Source organism: Medicago truncatula, chromosome 3 (genome assembly GCF_003473485.1).
Source record: "Medicago truncatula cultivar Jemalong A17 chromosome 3, MtrunA17r5.0-ANR, whole genome shotgun sequence".
Lineage (NCBI taxonomy): Eukaryota > Viridiplantae > Streptophyta > Magnoliopsida > Fabales > Fabaceae > Medicago > Medicago truncatula.
The window spans coordinates 24,328,672-24,349,822 of record NC_053044.1 but is presented as its reverse complement, the minus strand read 5'-3'; the positions used below and the strand labels follow the sequence as shown (position 1 = coordinate 24,349,822).

The following is a 21,151-nucleotide window of genomic DNA, read 5'->3' as shown; positions in this document are numbered from 1 at the left end:
TAAATCCTACCCATTGAAAAATAAATGCAGAAAACTGCATTTGAGAAATTAAATGTTAAAATCGAGAGACAGAAGATGTTTAATGACTTAGACTTAACCCTCGAGAAAACTTCAGAAATTCTCACAGGAGACAATCTATTTCCCTAAAACAACAATCGTTGAGTTAAGGATCAACAATTAAAATTAAAAGTAGTATTTGACATTTTTCGTTTGACCAATTTAGTTTCTGATAAAATTAAAACATAAAGTAGTATTTGACATTTTTATACCAGAGACAAATTAGTTCCTCTATTATACCGAGTCATCGACTAATTTGTGTATGATATGAAAATGTTGTGTATGATATGAAAATGTCAATGACTACTTTTATTTTTGTTAGAACCGACTCGTACAAAAATTGTGATGGATCAAACCGAGTTATAATCTAAAATTAAAAGTAAAATGAAAAAGCCAAAAAGTAAAAGAAAAATGTAACCAAACAAGTCCTAGATTTTACAGATTCTGTCTTATATATTCCTTTGACTCAAAAACCTCTCTTGAACCCAGCACAACAAAAACAACTCTCAGTAGCACACTGTTCTTTGCTACTGTGTCAGTGTTTTTCATTTCTTATCCATTCTCAAACAACGTTACAACAATGTCAACAACAACAACACTTTCAATTCCTCTTAATATTATCTTCTTCCATCAAATTCAAACCACACCCACTTCTTCATTTTCTCAATTCCCTCAAACCGTTACCTTTTCTCGTAGAAAAACCGTTGTAAAAACCGCATGTTCTTCTTCACAACAAAATCCACAACAACAACAAAAGCAATATAAGAAGAAGAAAGAGTTGAATAACAATGCTAATGAGACTGATTTTGAGGCAGAAAAGGGTTATGACCCTGTTGGGTTTCTTGTGAAACGTGGTGTTTCTCATAAACTGTTTGCGCAGTTTCTTCGTGAAAGGTGTGTGGATTGAATTCAAATGGAAAAATTTCGTTGAATTTGTGTTTTGATTTTCTGGGTTTGTTTTGTTTTTGTGGTTTTCTTAGAAAGTTTGAGTCTTTAGTAGAAGTTGGAACTGTAATTACCCTTCCTTTATCTTCACGAATCACGATGAAGTTATACTCTGAGTGTGTGTTTGGTTCTACTGTGACAAAATTTGATTTTTTATTGAATTTGTAAAATTGATTTTAGTTGAAAGTGATTTAATGTAAAATGATTTATATTTGGACATGTTCGTGTAACTCATGTAAGAGTGAGTCGAACAATAAATTTGAATGTAAAAATCACGATGAGCGGCAAAAACTCCTCCGCTCCATGTTTAGGACACAAGAGGGAGTTAAGTGTAATTTTCTTAATCAAAATTAAAAAAGAAGGCCTTTGGGATGTATGAATAGTGCAAAAAAAGTGTAATTTTCTGAGTATGTAGTACAATTAGTCATATAGCAATGATCTTATTGATACCTGAATGATGACAATTAGGCTTAAGGTCTGTTAATGTGCATTTCTTGGGTCAAATTAATCATCATGCGATAAATATTGAGGACTAATGTGACTAATGTGACTGTCATATTGAGGACTAATCCTACCTCGTTGCCCTGTTGGCCTCGACTTAGAACACCTCCAATAGGAGGATACATAATTCACATTTAAAGGTCCTAAAACATACACATATTCAAGGACCATGGATGCAATTTCCAATATTCAGAGACCAAATGGATGACCTTGTATCATTTAAGGATTAATGTGACTATTTACTCAGTAACTTTCATATAATAAGGGGTTCAATGTAATGAGCACTGAAGTTGGTATAACTATCACTGAATAAAAAGGTGTAGGAAAACTTGTATGTTTTCAATTTTTGTTGTGATAGTGAGTTACATAGCTATGATAGGTACTTTTTTGTTGTTCTTTCTTGGAGTGTTGGAAGTTTGATGCAGAGAATTTTTAAAATGTTAATTTTCATTTGTTTTGTAGATATAAAGCGTTGAAGGACCTGAAAGATGAAATTTTGAAACGGCACATGAACTTCAAGGAGATGGCTTCGGGGTTAGTTCTAATATGTGGCATTAATTTAAAATTTAAGTTTATACTTCAGTGCATTGCTGTGTATTTTGGTCATCCTCTACAAGCTGCATTCTTTCTATCGGATGTCTTTGAATATTTTAACTCTTACCTATTCAATCAACCTAATTGGAAAACAAAAATTATGATGTGTTTATTTGTTTCCTGTATGTTTATGAAATTATCGACATTATGAAGTTATGGTATTTGACAAAGCTGTGCTTGTAAAGTTGCGAGGTTCCTTTTGAGTTGCATTTGACTCTGCTTTATTATGTCCGTCCAGGTTTGAGTTATTGGGTATGCATCGCCATCCAGAACATAGGGTGGATTATATGGAATGGGCTCCAGGTTTGACATTATCCCCATGATATTTTTTAGGGTCTGTCTGGTTTTCATATCCCAAATACTGAATTATTAGTCTTATTTAGTCTATCTTCGGCAAGAATCATACCTCAACTCTCGTAAGATTTCAACATCTTGAGTTTTAGCTTGCACCATGGTGTAAATTTTGGCAAATCAGTGTTTTATTCTGGTCTTTGAAGTATGTGTTTAGGAAAGGTCTTGTGTGTCTGAGACACCTACTTCTATCTGTCACCTGGTATTTAGGGTCGAGTCTATATATCCTGATAAATAGGGATTAGTTTCAGTCTTTTGTATCAAGTCTGTATCAAGTTATTAACAATAGTATTCAAAGTTCTTATTATTTTCCGTTCTCCTTTTATCTAAAATTTCACACTGTCTACAGTTGTTTTCCCAAGTTTCCACCCAGAGTAATCTGTTGTTTGAATTTATTACTGTTCATCCTTTCTTGTTATATTAAGAAGCATGTAAATGCAGGGGCTCGCTATTGTGCAATTACTGCTGACTTCAATGGGTGGTCACCTACTGAAAATTGTGCCAGAGAGCATTACTTCGGTCATGATGATTATGGATACTGGTTTATTGTTCTTGAAGATAAGCTGAGAGAGGGAGAAGAGGCAGATGAACTTTATTTTCAGCAGTATAACTATGTAGATGATTATGATAAAGGGGATAGTGGAGTCACTGTTGAAGAGCTCTTTAAGAAAGCAAACGATGAGTACTGGCAACCAGGAGAAGACCGTTACCTGAAAAACCATTTCGAAGTTCCAGCTAAATTGTACGAACAGATGTTTGGTCCTAATGGACCTCAAACCATGGAGGAGTTGGGAGACATACCAGATGCAGAAACAAGGTATAAGGAATGGGCAGCAAAGAATGGACCTTCCCCATATGCTGTGATTGATGATGGCAAGAATTACGACATATTTAATGTGAAAGTGGATCCAGAATGGCAAGAGAGAATTCGTGCGTTGGAACCTCCTATAGCATATTGGCTTGAGACACGTAAAGGCCGGAAGGCATGGTTGAAAAAGTATATGCCCGGCATTCCTCATGGAAGCAAGTATAGGGTTTACTTTAACACTCCAAATGGGCCATTGGAGCGGGTACCTGCTTGGGCTACATATGTGCAGCCAGGTAAACCTTATAGTTGGGATTCTTGAAAGTCATTTAATCATCTGTACGTTAAAACTCCTTTAGATTCGTATTTGTTCCTATGTAGTATATTGTTGTCGTTTCTTTTTTGTAAAGCTGTGCTTATGCATTTGTGCATGGTTTTTATGTGCTTTTGCATAGTCTCACGTATATATATGTTATTTTGTCTTGTTGTTTCAATTGCAAAGGTGATTCTTTAAGGTAATCTTTATGTATTGACAATGACAAGACTGCTGTGAACATTAACTAAAATGCATAGCTTGATGTCGAAGTCAACTTTTTCTTCCATTAACAAACATTTGTACTTACTGGTCAATGGAAATTTCATTGAGCATTGCTGGAGAGGCTATTAGCAGCATGATATTATCACCATTTCCATAATATTATGATTTATTTTTTATTTTTTGTACTTTTATTGATTCAGTGTTATCTGAATGTTATGTACTCAGAATTAGATGGAAGGCAAGCTTATGCGATCCACTGGGAACCACCTCCTGAAGATGCTTACAAATGGAAAAATGGAAGTCCCAAAGTACCAAAGTCATTGCGGATATACGAAGCTCATATTGGAATTAGTGGATCCGAGCCAAAAATATCTTCATTTAATGATTTCACAGACAAGGTTCTGTTTTTTTGGACATGAAGTTTATAGTTAACCCATTAATCTTCTGTGTATCACCACCCCCTTGAATTTATATTATATACTTAATGCAGGTTCTTCCTTACATAAAAGAAGCTGGATACAATGCAATTCAGTTGATCGGAGTTGTTGAACACAAGGATTATTTTACTGTTGGTTACAGAGTAAGTTAACATTGTTGTAATTCTTACTTAATTTTATGACTCTAATTACTTGATTAAGTTTCTCTAGAATTTCGTTAAGTCAGAGACATTGATGACCGCTATATCTAGGAAGGCACGAGCGAAGTTAGGAAAATCTAGTGGTCTTAGTACGAGTGTATGAATCGGAATGTTAAGCTTCTGTTATAGTTAGTGTAAAAATGTTAATCATTATTGAATTTTGAATAGAGGAATATGGAGAACTTCCAAATATATCTATTAAATTAATAATATATAAGATAACTTTATTGGTAACTGTTGATGCATATAATTTGTGTGAAAAGGCATGCATGCTTTATCTTGTAAGTCATCGTATAAACTACAACTATACGCACGCACCTTCCTTATAGGTTCTTCTTAAATATTATATGTTTTATTATTTGTAAGATTATTATATTGCAACTCTTACCTTTGACAACATTATGATTTTTCACAAATCAGTCAAGAGTTCTAACAATGGATGAATCAAAAGTTCACTATTTTAAGTTAGTTAGGAACATGCTCAAAATTCTATCTGATTGGTGCAGGTTACCAATTTTTATGCCACTAGTAGTCGATATGGCACTCCTGATGACTTCAAGCGTTTAGTTGATGAGGCACATGGTGAGTATAAATTTATTCATAACCGTTAGTATTGAAAATTATAGACAGAAAGAACATGATACATTATATTTGTTGCATTACATGAGTTCATCAAAGTCAAGGATAATGTCCACGTAACTGGATATGTATCTAGATAAACGGAGCTAAGAAAAGAAAAACAAGCATCAGTGCATATTTTTCCTATTTTTCTTTAAGGTTAAAAGTAAAAATAAAATATAAAATTGTTCGGAAAAGCAATCCAAGTTTCTAATCATGGAATTGGAATTGTTATTTTGGCTATTGAGAAGCTTGCGTTCATCTTCAGAAGGAGAAGTGCATTCTTGAAAGTCTTGGAAATGTGCGATGTAGTTAATGATTTATTGTCCATTTATCCGTTGTTTGAAGAAGTCACACCCTACCACTATATAAAGATGTCTTTGGAAGAGTTAAGGCATTCCAAGTTCAAGAGAACTGAGCAAGCGTGTGACGTGAGTGATCACTTGTGTAACGAATGTGAGTGTCATTCCTTGTAACTCTCTAGTGGGACATGTAGGTGATACAAAGCGTGGGATGTGTTTCCAAGTTTAATACAACTTGTAAACTTGTATGGGATAGTAACCTTTTCTTGGATTATTTTATATTTTTTATAGATATAGGCAAGAAGTGATGAATCACGTCGAATGTCGACTGTGTCTTTTTTGCTGTTTGTTTGTGGTTTCTTTTGTGTGTGTGTTTATATCTCCAATATTTGGTGGCTGCCATTTTTTCCAGCAATAATGACATAATTTCTGCTTTATCTTCATTTTCATCGGGGGAAACAGACTATTTTGCTAACTATGTTGCACCGACACTTCACATTAATGGTGTGTCCGGTGTCTGACACCGACACATGTGGTTGCTTTCAATTATTCCATTATCTTAAATTATTATGGATGTTGATGTGTTAGTGGTAGTGTTGTGTCTGGTTTTCGTGTTTGTGCTTCATAGTTGCTGACTCTTCTTTTGGTTGCACAGGACTAGGATTGCTTGTATTCATGGAAATTGTCCATTCGTATGCTGCTGCAGATGAGATGGTTGGATTATCGATGTTCGATGGATCTAATGACTGTTTTTTTCATTCTGGTATTGTTCATGGTGCTGAAACCTCTTTATTTAGTCACACTTGCAATTTTCATTTTTTACTTTCATTCATTCATTCAAGATCACGTGATAAACCTCGTTTCTTTTTCACTACATGCATGCGATGATGCAATATTATGAATGGAAGTAGAAATATAATATGATTTTGTAATGACAACCCTTTACATGAAAAATCATAACATCTAGCAATTATGGAAAGAAATGTCAATTTTTTTTTTTAACATTATAAAATGTTCAACTTATTTCCACAATGAACATAGAAATGATAAAGTTTAGTTGAATCTTCATCATTGATCATTCAACTTTTTGGCGGAATAGCTTCCTTTGATACACCGCGCACCTGAGAACACACATACATGATATATTGATAAACTACTGCTGTCAAGTTTGTAAAGCTTGAGTTTGGCACATTTATTTAATTAAGCTTAACATAAGTTTTAGCTTATTTCTTTAGCTAAACAAATGAGCTTAAACAAAGTATTTAATAAGCCAAGCTTGTATATGTCACAATTAGCTCTCTCCGTTAACACTACTAATATTATAAATTATTTTAATGCAAAATTCCCTGATCTGTAATATTATTTTAGCTTTTCTAAAGTGATAATTTGCCAAGTGTGGTTACGTGTATTGGTGTTTTAAACGTCTTTTGGTTCCTTAGAAAAAGAAAGTGTTGTATCAAGCTTTCCTACCTCGAACTTAGCCTTTATTCTAATTCTAATAACTGTAAATGCCAACCATGATTTGACTTTTTCAACAGGAAAACGGGGGCAACACAAGTTCTGGGGAACCAGAATGTTCAAATATGGCGATCTTGATGTTCTTCATTTCCTTCTATCAAACTTGAACTGGTACATGCAATTGCACAAGAATTTATAACTTACAATTGCCTCTTAGAGCCATTGTGTTTCTACCTAATTGGTCTACCAGTTCATTTTATTGATCAGAAACATCATTATTTTTTTTTTCTTCATATTTTGTTTTTATATTTTCGATTGCCTCATTATCTGGGAGGGAGTGTTTGTTCATGCTAAATTGATCACTTCATGATGTTTGAACAGGTGGGTTGAGGAGTATCAAATTGATGGTTTCCAGTTCCATTCACTTTCATCTATGATATATACTCACAACGGTTTTGCTTCGTTTACTGGTGACTTGGAGGAGTAAGGCATTTTCCAAGCTTCATTGCTTCATATATATTAATATTAATTTTATATTTGAGATTTTGTTGGCTTTCGTAAATGTATCTTGGTTCCGAGTCATTGTATGAATCCTAATGCTATTTTGTTGGTTTTCTCGTGTCATCCTCAAGTTTTATGTATAAATATTGCCCCAATAGTGCAGTTTGAAGTAACTACAATACTGAATTGTATTTAGTAGATTGCTTTTCAAAATGTGAAACATAATGATCTTGATAATTGCATTGCATTGATTACAAATTCTACTTTCATTCAGGTACAGCAACCAATATGTTGACAAGGATGCACTATTATATCTTATCATGGCCAATGAGATTCTACATGTTCTTCACCCAAATATTGTCACAATAGCAGAAGATGTAAGCTTTGATGTCCTTTTCATTAATTTAGATACTTATAAGCATCGATTAGTATTTCTTAAAAGTGAACCAAATATTGCGATTTTGTGAGTTTGAACTATGTGCATGTAAGAGCATCGCAGAAGACCAAAGTAAACTCTAGAAGTGATAACCATGAAACTAAACTTTATCCTTAATTGATTTGGTTTCTGAAATATCCCATTAACCTCATTTAGTTTGTATAGAGGAACCCACCTTGTTATAATACAGTCAATTGTTATAATATTTCTGACCAAGTAAACTAACCATGAAAAAGACAAGCATTTATTTAGATTCAAGAAGCTAATAATAAAGGAAATAGGTAGCATGCACTATTTTTTTGGCGGCAGAAATGATCATGCTCCCAAGATTTTTCAAATTATATAAAAATTATCAGTCATTATTTTCTTGAAGGGAAACTAGAGCCAATGGTTTGGCTACAAACATGATTTATGATAGAGTCAATGGATGTGGTTTTCTATCGCCAAAATCTGCACCATCATAAAACTCAGTTATTTGCAGCCTATGTGGCAATCTGAAGTGTGCTTTGGAGTTGGAGTAAGGTCCAACAATTCATAAATAACTGACATAATATTATTGTAATACATTGACCACCATGGAGTAGTGAACAGTTACTTTTTAACTTGCGCTGTAAGTAATCATTATCTTTACTGTGTATAATATTTGTATCCCTTATTGATCAGGCAACATATTATCCTGGATTATGTGAGCCAACTTCTCAAGGTGGACTTGGATTTGATTACTATGTCAACCTTTCTGCGCCCGAGATGTGGTCAACTTTTCTCGAGACTGTTCCTGACCATGAATGGAGCATGACTAAGGTCGTACTCGAATATAATTGATCATTTTGTTATTAATTGTTTTTTTAGGTTCCATTAGTATTACTAAATTTTTTAAATTAAACTCTTAATTTATTTTATGTTGCATCTCATGCTGCAGATTGTTAACACATTAATTTCCAAAAGGGAATATGCTAATAAGATGCTCTTGTACGCAGAAAACCACAACCAGGTAACTCACCCCTTTTTGATCTGCGTGGTTTGTTTTTCAGGTATCATTGTGATCTAACTTTTTCTTATCTTGCTGCCAGTCTATATCTGGTAGGCGGTCATTTGCAGAAGCATTGTTCGGTGAAATTGACGAGCATTCAGAAGACTATAAGGAGTCTTTATTGAGGGGATCTTCATTACATAAAGTATGATTTTAACCAATTTCCTCTGTTTTTTTGTTTAGAACTGAAGATAGGAATTTAGACATTTGAATTTGAAGTTTTGTTTAACCTTCGCACTCTCTCTCCTTGTCTCCAAATTCTTCCTGCTTTCATCCTTACATTGTAAATAAATTCTTACAATAGAACTTAAAATATCGCTGATATATAACATGCTTAGACGGATGACTTTTCCATTTCCTTTTTTCTTCTCATTTTTATAAATATTCTTGACTTTCGTGCCAGATGATCAGATTGATCACATTAACAATTGGCGGTCGTGCATATATGAACTTCATGGGCAATGAATTCGGGCATCCAAAGGTGAGGAATTGATTATACTCATCTTAACTATACACAACTACCACCTGTTTGTGACTGAACGTATTAATGTTTTACCCGTGCCAGAGTGTTGAGTTTCCATCACCAAGCAACGACTTCTCATATTCGCTTGCAAATCGTCAGTGGGATCTTTTGGAAAAAGATGGAATTCACTGTGATTTATTTACATTTGATAAGGTATCATTTCAATCCCTTTTGTTATAGTTGTATTCTTGCTCACTAGTTATGACTCGTGTGTTGGTGGAAAGTAATTGATATTGAAACTGGCCAATTTATCAATGCATTTATTTGTGTTCTGTTTGCTAATAATTGTTTAATCATAAGCAGTGCACTGCTGGCAAATCGTTTAATTAAATCTTAACTATTTAATAATCATATGTGGCTTGAAGCTTCCATTCAGATTAAGACTTCATGTTTGTAACTACCCGTAAACAAATAGAGATTATGAAATTACTTGTCCCATTCTTTTCAGGACATGATGAAGCTGGATGAAAAGGAGAGAGTGCTGTCGCGAGCTTTTCCAACCTTTCACCATGTTAATGACAGTTCAATGGTACATCGAATTTTGTTTCCTTCCTCTTAAATAATTGGTTTACTTAGTTTTTAGCATATTACTTGACAATTCATCTGTATACTACGGCTCTATTTGGATAAATAGCTTAATTAAGCGCATATAGAATAAACACTTATAAGTTATTTCCATATCAAAATATAAAATAAAATCAAATGGTTTTGATATAAGCTATCTTGGAGAGCTTATGGACATTATAATCTGTTTCCTCTTTTTCCAATAGCTAAACTCAAATATGCTAATTCAAACATGCCTTAAGTGTCCTTGTTCTTCAACTATATAATGTCCTCCATTTCTAAATACAAAGACCATTGCGATATATTTGATTATATATTTTAAGGGTCCGTTTGGTTCATTATTTGCAGGTCATATCTTATGTCAGAGGCCCCCTTCTCTTCATTTTCAATTTTCATCCAACAGACTCATATGATAGTTACGCAGTAGGTGTAGAAGAAGCTGGGGAGTATCAAGTGAGTATCACTTCGTAATTAAATTTGAAACTTCACACTCATTTAATGTTTTTTCCCCCCTCATGCACCGTTTATATATCTGAAGTTGAATGTTTAGCATTTGGTTTTAGGTCCTTTGAAGTGTAACTAATTTTGTTGAGACATTTTGATGGTACAGCTTATTCTAAACACAGATGAAATAAAGTATGCCGGTCAGGGGATCCTTAAAGAAGACCAATATTTTCAAAGAACTATAAGCAGAAGGTAGTCATGCTTCTTGAATCTCCCAATTCCATCGTTCCGCCTCTTCGATTTTATCCTTGTGCCTTTTGTTTTTGTTTTTAACTTATCGTGTTTTGATGTCGGTAACATGTATTGACAGAGTCGATGGCCATCGAAACTGCATAGAAGTGCAACTGCCCAGCAGAACTGCTCAGGTTAATAGTTTGTTGCCGCTGTTACATTTTTTGTTTACTTTCTATGTTTCGTTGATCAACGAAGTCACTTAAACAAAGCATTCAAATATATCCAAGTTGAAGTCGTTCGTCTAAGTTTTAACTGGCCCCTGTTTGGTATTAACAAATATCACCAATAAACAAAACTAACCATTCTTGAATGGCCTTATTTATTGCATCCTGTCTCGACAGTTTGCAAGTCCGTCCCGAAGGGTTTCACACTTTACATAGGGCTTTGATGGGTAACCTCCTTAGTTGGTTATTATGGGTAGGCTGTGTTGTATATAAGTAAGGGAAGAACGTGGTGTATACACACTCACACGGTGTCGACGAAGGGATTAGTTGGAAGAATCTTTTCATTTGAAACAGATATGGCCTTTGGGCATTGCCAGGTGTAGACCATTGAAGTTCTGCAATCTCTTACTCCCTTCGTTCCTTTTCAATGTTCAGTATTTTAGAAAAAAAATTCTCTACATTTATTTGTCGTTTTCAAATTTTTATGTTATATTAACTACTTTTTTTTGTCAATGATACCTTTACCACATCAATTATTTTACATATACGTTAATGAAGAGAGAGTAAATGGATGACTCAATGAAACGTAACATTATCTTTGATATTTGCTTATTAATCAAAGCTATTTCTTTGTGCAAAACGATAATAAAAGTCATGTATATAGGAGCAGAGAGTATATGTAACAAGTGGAACTATTCCCAAACTATTTTTAGTAAAGATACCAGTTTCTATCAGGCTTTTCCTTCTTGTCCAAGTTACTTTTCTGTAAATATGAATTACAGTGGATTTTACTCACTGCAAAAGTTTTATATATATATATATATATCAACAAACATTCAATCAAATGTTTAGCACATAACTTTTTGAAGGATGTGCATCTTTATATTATTCAGTATACTTATGCTTGACATGACTAAAGATAAAGAATTCTGTTTTACCCTTTTCAGGTTTACAAGTTAAAGCGGATTCTGAGAATATGAAGCATGCTGCAGCATCTGGGAAGTATCTTCCAACAAGAACTTTGATCACAATGAAAAACTGTTAGTTTTCTTTGACATGTATAATGTTGTAAGAAAAATTTAACAGTAAATATGATCGAGTCTCAACGTACCTGAGCATGGAAGTTGAGAACAAACGAATCCTAGATTCATGAAGATGCAAGGTACTGGAATATGACTGCATATTCTAATTATGCAAACCGAGGTTTTTGGTTGTAAAATGTAAATCCTACTGATCCAGATACCACAAATTTCATATAGGTTGTGTAAAGAGTTACTAGAAAATCTACACTGATGATAAGGAGGAGGAACTTATGTGTATAGAACTTTGTTTTTAGCTTTCCATTTACTTTCATAGAGTAAAGAGTGGAACTAAAGTATTCAGTTCAATTGTTATAAGGAATATGTAAATTTCATAATTAGAGAGTGTATCAAATATGGTAGATGGATTATGACATTAATAGCCAACTTGTGTGCAGAAAAGAACTAATGTCTTCGTCTGTTTTTTTTTTTTTTTTTTTTTTTTCCATCTCGTTTTTCTTTCCCTTTCTTTTCTTTAATTAGATAAAAGAGCAAAATTGGAAGAAAATAGAGTTATGCTAAAAGTTAGTATACCCTTTATAACTTCTTTTTTTGGTAGATAGACAAGATGGCAAAGCCATCATAAACTCACAAACACAAAGTAGAGGTACCGGGGTTCGAACCCCGATCATGACGTCCGACCTCGGTATTTTTGCCAGTTGAGCTAGGACTTATGGGGCAGTATACCCTTTATAACTAAATATAAATTTACTTTTTTTAATTGAGTACATGATAACAAGTCATTCGTATAAATTTCTTAAAAAAAAAGTCCTTCATATAAACTTTTTCTTACTTTCTTAATTTTTTTTTTTTTGAATAATTAATATCTTTTCTTTTGTTTCTCCTAGTTCCTTCATATCGATGTGTATGACAATGAAGTGTATGACAATGAAGAGGGTGAGAGATGATGGCAAAATATATAAAGAAATTTGTAATAATTGTGCCAAATTTGAATGAAAGTAGGTTTCGTAACATCGAAAAGGAAAATTGAAGTTGTTGATGCAGGAATGAAAGTTCTCATCTCACATAGTTGAAGAGAATTGATGAGAAGAAGATACTACTCAAATGAAGGGTAAAAAAGACAAATGAACCAGATGCATACCTGCATAAAAAAAGACGCATGTTTCAGCAGTTAAGGATATATACTTCACTCATAATCGATTCAAAAGAAGAAACAAGTAATTTGAGTGAAGGGTTGTAACCGTGTTTAATGGGAAGAGAAGCGTGTTGAAATGTTTTCATCGGACAATCAAACATACACTTCTTTGTTTTTGTTTAATCTTAAATAAAAATATTGTTTGACATAAAGTGTAATTGTAAATGATGTAGTTTAGATATGAAGACATTAATGAGTATATACTCAAAGTTTCTCTTTAGCATATTATAACTCAATGAAATATAATATCATAATGAGTATTGTTTGACATAAGGCATATCTAGTGTATATACGTGGACAAAGACACGGCACGTAAGGGCCGAGGTTTTTTTTTTTTTTTTTTCCGTCGGCAGTTAACTGCCGCAGGGACATTTTCGTCTTTTACATGTGTTTTTCAGATATAATGGACATGCACAATTCAACAATCATCTTTTTAACTAAAATATCAAATGGTTAAAATTAAAAAACTTTGTAAGGTCTATGGTGGACCACCTATAATGTTGGTCCACCTTAGACATTTAGGGTTAAAAACAGACGGAAATGACCAAAATGGTAAACGGCAGAAGAGTTATGGGACCAAATTGACACACTTAATAGTTAAGAGATCAAACTGAAAAAATAAAATAAGTTAAGGGATTCGGATATGTATTAAGCCCTCTTATGTTTATCAAACAAGAAAGGAAGCCAAGGCCAAGAAAAATGAAAGACCAAACAAAGAAGACAAACGTTTTATATATGTAACGCGAAATCATAACAATAAGTTGATATGGCCGAGTTGGTCTAAGGCGCCAGATTAAGGTTCTGGTCCGAAAGGGCGTGGGTTCAAATCCCACTGTCAACATTTCTATTTTTTTTTTCTTTTCTTTTCTTTTCATTTTTCTTTTACACTTTCCATTTCCTTCTTCAACTGTATTTCCATTTCCATTTCCCTTTTATACATTTCTAGCATTGAAGAATCAATTAATATATACCCCACATTCTCTTAACATGAAATGTATAATTAAAATTGTTATTACGTATGCAAAGTTATGGTGATAATTAACATACACTAGTAATGTATAAACCAATCACGTACAATTCTATTCCACATGTTCAAAGTTTATAATCAACTAAATACATTCTTTATTTTTTTGTCATTAGAAAAAATAAATTATGATGATTCATCTGTATCAGAATTACAATAACCAGAATGACACATTTTTATGTTGAAATATAAAGATAGAGAAAAATGAACATTTATATTTGCACTGTTTTACATTGATACAGCTGATTGGGTTGAGAGCATAGAGAAACTTCATCATCTTATTATGCTGCTTGCTTCTTCTAGTTTCAACAACAAATTCAAAATTTCAGTCAGTAGAGGAACCATATTCACATCAGGTACACTTAAATAATATATGAATAAAAATGATTTTACTTTTGTTTTTTTAACTCAATGTTTCTTCAATATTGAAAACTAATCAATACAAACACCAACAATTTTTTTGAATAATCAATAGTGTCTGACTCAGGGCATGTACTTGGTCACTGTCACTAACACATTCATGATTTACAATGACAATGTTGGTAAAATATTTAGTATCTGTTTGTTTACACTGTGGAAACATATGCAAACGTGAGTACACCAAAAGCTAGTATTCCTAGCTTCTTCAAATACACAGTTATAGCAACTTTAAACGCACGTTCATGAGTGCAAATGAGGCATTCACATATGCGGAGTTTTAGAGGTTTAACTGCATCTAACTTGCAATCATGAAATATATCAAGAAAATTCAGCAGATCATCCAATGTAGCTTGTGATATTTGTCAAAATACTGGAGGACATAAACCTGACCCAGTCAAACAACAGACAAAATGTAGTAATCAGCCCAAACGGTAAACTACAACAAAAGTGGTTTAAAGAAACCGAAACAAAGGAACACGCAATACAAGTACTATAACCACAGTAACAGGGAACAGATTTTTCAACAAAGTTGAGATGACCGAGTTGGCCTAAGGCACCGGATTAAGGTTCTGATCCAAAGGGAGTGGGTTCTTCTCTAATCCCACTCTCAACATTTCTTTTTTCAATTTCTTCTGTTTTTCCTTTGTCCCATGCGTAGTTGAGTACGAACGGTTCTTCCACAAAATCAGTTTTGGTAGAAGCTGGGTACTGATAAAGAGAATCTTCGTCATCTTCTGCTGCCGCTTCTTCATCCTTATCAACAATATACTTTGTTTTTCCTTTGTCCCACTGCCAAGTTGGGTACGGATGGATCTTTCACATAATCACTTATGCTTGAAGTTGACCGAAATTGAGAATCTTCATCATTCTTAAAAACCAAAGAATGAAAATCTTCACCATCTCCTGATCCTGCTTCCTCTTGCAGTTTCCTCTTTATCAACAACAAATGAAAATTTCGGTCAGTAGAGAGAAACTATCTCCACTAAAAAAAAAGTTATCATAATTGTCAAAGACAGAAAGAAAAAAAAAATCATCAAAAAAGTTACCATTTATTGAATATCATAAAAATTTATTTAATATGATAATGGATGAATTTTTATAAATCTTATTCATTTTTTAAATATTTATAATGATTTATAATTAAATATGAGCTTGATAAAATTAATTGATTTTATTTGAAAATATTATCAAACACTTTAACATAAAAAAATTGTAATAAAAAACAATGTTTACCAAACAACTTTAACTTTATCTTTTAAGCTGTTATTTTTAACTTTAAGTTTAAAGTAGCTTATATGCTTAAAAAAAGCTGGGCCAAACGAAACCTTAGTATCTTAGTTAGCAATGAAGAAAAGTCACCTGAATTTTTATTAAGCTTGGAGGAGTTCGGTCAAGGAAAGATATGCTGAGTTTTAGAAGTTTAGGGGCATGTAACTTACAACCATGGCAGATATCTACAAAATTTGGTAGTTCAGACAAAAATATCTTGGTCAAGTTTGGAAGAACAATTTCCATTTCATTCATAACGTTGTCTCCACTACTATGTCTAAAAACCTCTTGAAGTTGAGTAGCATATGCTAAGAAAAGAGAACTTAATTGTGGAAGCATTGTAACCATGGCAAAAGGGAAAAGGCTTTTCAACTTGTTGCAGCTAAAGACTCCTATTTGTTTTAGCTTACGAAAATAAAATTCAGCATCAGGAAGCTGCAGAAGTTCTTCATCTTCTACAACTACTTGTTCCAATTCTTGGCAGTTCTCAATAACAAGGCTAATCAACTCTGGTAGGCTTCTACATACCCCCATGGAAAACAAGAATTTCAAATTTTCACAACTTTTCACTGTTAAACTCTGAAGACATTGAAAACTCCAAATCTGACTCGGAGTAGGACCTACCCATGAAATGGAGTACAATTGAGGCAGATCACACAATTCCAGCTCTTGCAGTTTTGAGAGTAATCTCTGAAATGGAATATTCCAAGTTAAATAACCAAATAATATTGGGGTGGGTAGCATTACAAATATCAATAAAAAAAATAGCATAAGTACCACAAAACAGTAAAGCATTTTAATAAGAGTACGCACTTCATTCGGATGATGTTGACTTTGATCATAGCCAACCTTCAAATTGAACCATGGTATAGCCATCTTTGGACAATGATATATGTTTAGCATCCTCAGACATTGAGATGACCAGTTTGCTTGACAATTCTCAGGAAACATCCCAATGAGATTTTCAAGAGAAGAGAGTCGGAGAGCTTCCAAATGAGGAAGCGTGACATGGTTTGATGAAAGGTGTTCTTTGTGATCACATTTACCAAACACGTATTCCAGCTTAGGAGAATCTTCTATCTCCATCTGTTGCAATTGTGTAAGTCCTTCAACATAACAAATTGGGAATATTGACTCTAAACTTGGACAATCAGAAATGTTAACATCCCTTAGTTTGGTCATCAAAAAATGAGAATTCATTGGAGCTGGACTTATTTCCTCACTTGTATTACTACCACCATGTTGGCTTCCACTAGCAGCAATTATATGCTTCAATTCATAGCACCCACTGATGTTTAGTTGTTCTAGTTGCAGCATACTTTGAGCAACAGATTCTGAGAAGAGTACTTTATCGGTCCTGCAATTTGATAAGCTGAGAATCTTAAGATTTCGTAACTTACATTCCAGTGGAAACATGATGTGTACCTGCCAACAATATTGTATATCAACCAGTTCTAGTTTCTCAAAGTAGCGTAGTACTTGAAGAGATGGACCTCGATACAATTCTGTCAAGTTATTCATATGCCGAAGGCGTAACTCCCCCAACCTGGGAATCAAATCATCTTCCTTGAAATCATAGGTTGCATCGAAGATACATTCTATTTCTTGGCAACTTGTAAGATGGAGAGAAGTCAAATCATTCATGCCTCCCACAATTCCAACCATATCTGGGATTATATTTTTACATCCTCCATGAAGCCCTTCCAAAGAAATATTTTCAGCTATTTGCAGAATATTTTTCTTAGATGTCCTCAACTTTGAGATATTAAAATCTTTTAATTTTAGAACTCTCCTTATTTCCTGAAGGATTTGATTGTCAAATACAAACCTTTGTAGATTTGAGAGAATACCAATATCAATAATGATCTCATGAACATACTTTTCTGGGTAACATGTTGAAGCATATAACTCCTCTAGTTGTGAACATTTCCCTATTGCTCCATTATAGTTGTTTTCAGAAATACGACACTCTGATAAATCCAGCAACTTAAGGCTTATTAGTTTTCCTATTTCGATAGGAAGTTCATTGAAGTTACAACGTCTCAAGTCAAGAACCTCAAGGCTTGTTAAGCTTCCAATGACAGAAATGTCACCAAAGTTCAATCCATTTAAGCGCAAAGTTCGAACATTTTTCAACAGTTGGATTGATGGAGAAAATGATATTGGTACTACTCTGTAATCAACGGTTAAAGAAAATACCTCAAGCCCTTGTATTCCTTCAAATGTTAAATGCGATAAATCCAAGGAATTCAATGATGGACGAGCACTTATATTTAGCAATAGCATTTTAAGATTAGGAGCATGCAATGGACAAAAAAAGGGATTTTTATTCTCCCACCATGAAGATACTGCAAAACAATCTCTTATATTTTTATCTTCTGCCACAATGCTGAGTGGTTTGTCAACATTTACCAAGATTTTACAATTATTTGATCTATTTGCGATCCATAAGGCTGTGTCGCGAACCATGTCATGCATCTTCACGCTACCATGCATCAGCAAACGAGAATCCAGAAGTTTGTTTATGTGTGCTTGGAACATGCTCCTCCTTAACTGCAATGAGTATGTTCTTCCTACACCTACTCCAATTTCATACCTCAACAAATCTTCTACTGGGATGTGATAGTCTTCAAGAAACATACAGCACATCAGAAATATCTGTTCTGCTTCTCTATTTTGTAAACACTCATAGCTGGACTTGATACAATTTAAAGCATCGCTCTCTCCTCCTTCATGATCATCAGATGCCTTTGAAACCATCAACTTAGCTAATGTTGAATTCCACTCATTATTATCCTTTCCTTTTAAGGAAGAAGACATAGTTTTGATTGCTAAGGGAAGTCCCTTGCATTCATAGCAGATTTCTTGTGGTACACCATCTAATGACACAGAGAATTCGTCATCAATTACTGCAAGCTTTTGGAAGAATGTCCAGGATTCATCTTTGGACAAGAGCCCCAAATGAATCATCTTGTGACAATTCATTAAAATACAAACATTCTCAATACGTGTGGTTACAAGGATTTTCAATGCACCTCTATTATCATTGTATAAGCGAATCCCTGTATCCTTCAAATGAAACTCTCTCCATAGATTGTCAACTATTATAAGAGTTCTCTTCATTTCTTTTAAACGCAACCATAGACGTTGTGCTCTTCCATCTTCACTTTCTTCCCCCAATTTCAAGTTTAACATATCTGCAATTTGTCCTTGAATGCTCCTAATGTTTGGAGTTCTTGTCACGGTGATTGATATAACCTTATCAAACATATCCAATTCCTCAGCCTTCTTGCCAACTTCCGTTACAAGGGTTGTTTTTCCACATCCACCCATTCCGTACAGTCCAATTATAGAGATGCGATCATCCTCAAGTGCCTTCAAGAGTTTATCATAAGCCACTTTTGTTGATTCAAAATAGATGAAGTCTTCGGATGACTGATACAGAATACCTGGTAGTGGAGCAAGATGAGAAAATGGTTCGATATCTTTGCTTTTGCCTTTGAACCTCCCCATTGCGTCTATCTTCTGCACCATTTGTTTGCACAAAAGATATCGTCCACACGTTGGAAACCATCCTTGGAAGCAATTGTTGTCTGTCTCCGTCCTTTGTACAAGAACCTCCACCTCTCTAAGGAGTTTTTCCACATCATTCAGCCACTTCTCCACTGGTTTTTCAATTACTTCAGTTCTCTCTTTGGCTCGTTCAACACGAATTAGCAAGTTATCTCTTTCAGATGTCAGTGCTTCCTTTTCTTTCTCAAGATCATTGATTGTGTTATTAACACAAAGAAGGTATTGAACTTCGCGAATTGCTGGTCCCGCCAAATATTGACCCACATTAGTTGCAATAGTCACAAAAATATTTGCCATCAAGTAAAGGCAACCTGATAATATAATCATGTGCACAAACCAGTCAAAGATCTATCAAAGATGGAATACTCCTGTCTCCAATTATAAGATAATTTACAAAAAGTTTTGTCGATAAATATAAGACACTCTATAGATTTCTAGATATATTTATTACGCATTTTCCAAATATGCCCCTTATTATTACCATCAATTTATCTTGAAATATGAAAAATTAACATTAAATATATCTATACAAAAATGACCGACAATTTAGTAATATTCACACACACATGAGACAAATTTATTACTCCGACATTTTTTCTTTTAACATTCGTGATTTTTGTTACAGGAGACCCAGGGAGTATATGATTAAGTCACATATATCATATGTCTAATACTACGGGAGAATAAACTATTTTGGGATTGTTGAAAAATGTCAAAATGCCAAATTTTTGTTTGTACACTTTTTTTTTGAACAATTTTTGTTTGTACACTTAAAGGCATCAACTATAAAATTTAAGCAGCAGATTAGAACATAGATATATGATTAATGTATGAGTGTATATATATAGAATGGGACTGGGGAAGCTTCATACCTTTCTTGGAGAGGAATTCTCAATAAGCAGTACTCAGTCTGTTGGCTTAGCTAAGTTGAGAAACGGATGCTAGAAGGATAATTGTGTGGTGTTTTTGCACTTTATCCTTAGACATAAGATATTATTATTGCTTTTTTTTTTGTTGGAAAGGATAATATGATATTATTGTTTGGTCACAGTTCTCCTTGCTCTTCCCCTCACCTATTCTCTCTTTACCTATGTAAAAATAATATTATTCTTGATATTGTTTTTACACTGTCCAATACATGATCATGCTCCACTCCATCTCCATGCGACGGTGCTTGTTAGTAGAGTCGAGAGTTTTAAATCAAAATTTTACTAGTCTTTTTATGTTAGTCATAATAAAAATTCTTAATTAATTGAATCAAAAAGTTTTATAATATTTAGAATATGTTTAATATAACTTGGCATGTCAGCCAATATCTAGAAACTAGCCGACAATGTAACAATCTTAGCTAACCCAGTTGAGTTGGCATGATGGTATTAGCTTGGACTTAGGAGTGTGCTTCTCCTCAAGGTTTCAGATTCTACTTTCCAATGCCAATTTGGGTTGGCTAATTTAGCTTAAAATAAAATAAAAATTAACTGTCTTAACTAGTTTATGGACAATTTCAATTGTTGTCTTTGCAGAAACTCAACACTATAATTTGTATAAAATTGTTTAAACAACCTTAGCTAATTTATGGATAATTTCATTTGTTTCGTCTTTGCATAAACTCAACACTATAACCACTTACTTTTTATTTTATTTTTAAGAAAATAGCCCCTTGTTTTGTTGCATCATGTTTCGGGAAGTAAAGATGTCAACCATTCTTTTTGAATCAAGCTCAAAATCAATAAGACTCAAGTTTAGTTCATAAACCCAGTTAAGCGCTAATAAAAGTCATAAAACTTCTCCAATATGTATTTCTCATTTTGGTTTAAAGAATCCCGTTTTAGCCAAAATAAAAGCACATCTATCATATCTTATGCACA

General features: G+C 33.7%; 2 protein-coding genes and 1 non-coding gene across 4 annotated transcripts; 2 read left to right on the top strand and 1 right to left on the bottom strand.

Moving 5' to 3' along the window:
• Positions 1 to 510: 510 nt before the first annotated feature.
• Positions 511 to 12,250, top strand: LOC25488992 (1,4-alpha-glucan-branching enzyme 3, chloroplastic/amyloplastic). Of its 2 annotated transcripts, XR_003010628.2 has the most exons (22): positions 557 to 951; positions 1,966 to 2,037; positions 2,336 to 2,400; positions 2,890 to 3,549; positions 4,017 to 4,189; positions 4,282 to 4,371; positions 4,935 to 5,010; positions 6,004 to 6,111; positions 6,887 to 6,977; positions 7,188 to 7,289; positions 7,582 to 7,684; positions 8,407 to 8,544; positions 8,663 to 8,734; positions 8,814 to 8,918; positions 9,177 to 9,254; positions 9,339 to 9,449; positions 9,745 to 9,825; positions 10,209 to 10,313; positions 10,471 to 10,556; positions 10,675 to 10,729; positions 11,710 to 11,924; positions 12,022 to 12,250. XR_003010628.2 is itself a non-coding variant. In XM_013604393.3 (21 exons), the coding sequence occupies exons 1-21, from the start codon at positions 638 to 640 to the stop codon at positions 11,740 to 11,742; spliced, it is 2,718 nt and encodes a 905-aa protein (XP_013459847.2). In that variant the 5' UTR covers positions 511 to 637; the 3' UTR covers positions 11,743 to 12,250. The 2 variants fall into 2 exon arrangements, 1 of the variants encoding a protein (XP_013459847.2); XM_013604393.3 differs by having other exon boundaries at positions 511 to 951; positions 11,710 to 12,250.
• Positions 12,251 to 13,757: 1,507 nt separating this feature from the next.
• Positions 13,758 to 13,838, top strand: TRNAL-AAG (transfer RNA leucine (anticodon AAG)). The gene has a single exon. It is a non-coding gene; the product is annotated as a tRNA-Leu (tRNA).
• Positions 13,839 to 14,731: 893 nt separating this feature from the next.
• LOC25488990 (probable disease resistance protein At4g27220) lies at positions 14,732 to 20,363 on the bottom strand. Its single transcript, XM_024778052.2, has 4 exons — positions 20,156 to 20,363; positions 16,524 to 19,594; positions 15,801 to 16,400; positions 14,732 to 15,372 (listed from the first exon to the last, which is right to left on the bottom strand). The coding sequence occupies exons 2-4, from the start codon at positions 19,578 to 19,580 to the stop codon at positions 15,199 to 15,201; spliced, it is 3,831 nt and encodes a 1,276-aa protein (XP_024633820.1). The 5' UTR covers positions 19,581 to 19,594; positions 20,156 to 20,363; the 3' UTR covers positions 14,732 to 15,198.
• Between the last annotated feature and the right edge of the window lie 788 nt (positions 20,364 to 21,151).

Coding starts and splice junctions, on each gene's coding strand:
- LOC25488990 (XM_024778052.2), bottom strand. CDS start 19,580: ATGGCAAATATTTTTGTGACTATTGCAACTAATGTGGGTCAATATTTG. Junction 16,401..16,523: donor GTCAACATCATCCGAATGAA/GTGCGTACTCTT, acceptor ATTCCATTTCAG/AGATTACTCTCAAAACTGCA. Junction 15,373..15,800: donor CAAGCTTAATAAAAATTCAG/GTGACTTTTCTT, acceptor TTGTTGATAAAG/AGGAAACTGCAAGAGGAAGC.
- LOC25488992 (XM_013604393.3), top strand. CDS start 638: ATGTCAACAACAACAACACTTTCAATTCCTCTTAATATTATCTTCTTC. Junction 5,011..6,003: donor TTTAGTTGATGAGGCACATG/GTGAGTATAAAT, acceptor TTGGTTGCACAG/GACTAGGATTGCTTGTATTC. Junction 9,255..9,338: donor ATGAATTCGGGCATCCAAAG/GTGAGGAATTGA, acceptor TACCCGTGCCAG/AGTGTTGAGTTTCCATCACC.